This window comes from Pygoscelis adeliae, unplaced genomic scaffold, assembly GCF_000699105.1.
Source record: "Pygoscelis adeliae isolate BGI_AS28 unplaced genomic scaffold, ASM69910v1 Scaffold382, whole genome shotgun sequence".
Taxonomy (NCBI): Eukaryota; Metazoa; Chordata; class Aves; order Sphenisciformes; family Spheniscidae; genus Pygoscelis; species Pygoscelis adeliae.
This window is the reverse complement of record NW_008824288.1, coordinates 125,543-127,312: the sequence shown is the minus strand read 5'-3', so window position 1 is coordinate 127,312 and position 1,770 is coordinate 125,543. Positions and strand designations below refer to the sequence as shown.

The following is a 1,770-nucleotide window of genomic DNA, read 5'->3' as shown; positions in this document are numbered from 1 at the left end:
CCCCGCTGGTGTGGCAGAGCGGCCGGGGCGCCCGGGGCTGGGAAGAACCGCGGGGTCTGGGGGGTCTCTGCTTTTGTGGGGTGGCCGGGGGCTCTTGGGGGGCAGGACAGGGTAGGAGAGGGGGTGGTTGCGGGTGCCCAGGCAGGAGAGCAAGGCCCCGCTGGCCCCGCTCGCCGCCCACGCTGCCGTAGGAAGAAACTCTTGTTCTTGCTCCCTGAAGGACCAGGCTCAGACTGGACCCGGCACACCTCTCACTCCAGTGACTGCCCCCCAGGCCAGCCCACCATGGGTAAGCTCACGGGGTCAGAGACATGGGCCCTGCAGCGGGACGGCATGGGGGACACGGGGCATTGGCCCCTGGGGGCACGGCAAACATCCCTCTGCTTTTGAGCAAAGGCATGAGGGGGCTCAGGGGCTCAGGGCTCTCGTGGCACAGGGCCATGGGCCGGCCACGGGCGTCAGGGCTGTGCCAGCAAGGACTCGCTTCCCCGGCATTTTGGAGAAGGCGTGAGCCACTGTCCCGGTGGTGTGAGGCACCGGGATGCTCCCGGGAAGAGGCACACGCTACTCCAGTGGGCAGGAGGGGGCCTGCAGGTGCAGGCAGGGGATGGAGAAGCCCCTTGCAGTGCTGCCCAGAGCGAGGGCAGCAGCTCGCCTTCGCTTTCAGCCCTGCCGACTGACCGCCCTCAATCTCTCCTTTGTTACAGATTTTGTCGGCCCTGCCATCGGAGTGGCCGTAGGGATCGGTAAGGTGGTGGTGGGCACAGGGATGGCTGACGCCATGTGGAAATAAATCACTTTCTGGGGGCTTCACGCTGCTGCTCTGCACACACAGACCCCTCTTGGGGGGGGCCGCCCCTGCACCAAAACGCTGTCCCTCGGTCTGTCCCAGGAAGCCCATGTGCAGGACCCCCTTGATGCCCCGGCTGAGGAGGTTTGGCCCTGGGACCCTGCACCACCTGCTCTGCTCCGGGCTGCCCCAGGCGAGCTGGAGCTCTGCCTCCACACACCCCCTTGTTTCGGGGCTGGGGGATGCACGTGTCTGAGGAGCGACCCGGGGCTGAGGGTTTTGCAGCCTGGGAACACGCATGTGTCTGCCGGAGCGTCACCACTGCTGCTCTCTGACGCAGGACTCACCGCTGCGATGCCGGCAGCCCTGTATGCTCTGGGCTTCACCAAAGCAGGAATTACAGCCGGAACCATGGCCGCCAGATTGATGTCTCTAGCTGCCATGGCCAATGGCGGGAGTGTGGCTGCTGGGAGCCTGGTGGCCATAGCGCAGTCGCTGGGTGAGTGCTCCCAGCGTGGTGCTGTGGGGTGCCCATGGGGTCGCCACAGCACATCCCATGTTTCGGCCTCCCCGGGCGGTACCAGCAGAGCGGCGAAGGCCTGGGGTGGCCATGGGAGTGGGTACCCCCAGGGTGCCACCTGCTCTGGGGTGCCCGGTGCGGCCTTGCTGGCTGCGCTGGCCTGGCTGCGGGGATGCCTGATGGCAGCAGGGAGGCGAGGTCTCGGGGGGGCTGCTCCTCCTCGGGGTGCTCCCCCAGGAAATGGGGCACAGTAGGGGCCCCATGCCGGGGCTGGGCTGGGGGGCTCGGCTGATTTCTCCTCTTCTTCCTCAGGGGCAGCAGGAGTCCCCACAGCTGTGACGGTTGCCCTGTCAGCTATCGGGGCGGTCATCGGGGCAATGATCCCCCGGATCAGAGCCCTGCTGTGATCCCCCGGATCCCCACCGGGACCCTCACTGATGTCTGCCGTGACCCCCCACCC

The 1,770-nt window shown here is 67.1% G+C and overlaps 1 protein-coding gene across 1 annotated transcript; it reads left to right on the top strand.

Annotated features, from left to right (window-relative positions):
- Positions 1–198: 198 nt before the first annotated feature.
- Positions 199–1,764, top strand: LOC103912460 (interferon alpha-inducible protein 27-like protein 2A). Its single transcript, XM_009318730.1, has 4 exons — positions 199–289; positions 708–746; positions 1,131–1,289; positions 1,623–1,764. The coding sequence occupies exons 1-4, from the start codon at positions 286–288 to the stop codon at positions 1,715–1,717; spliced, it is 297 nt and encodes a 98-aa protein (XP_009317005.1). The 5' UTR covers positions 199–285; the 3' UTR covers positions 1,718–1,764.
- Positions 1,765–1,770: the final 6 nt, after the last annotated feature.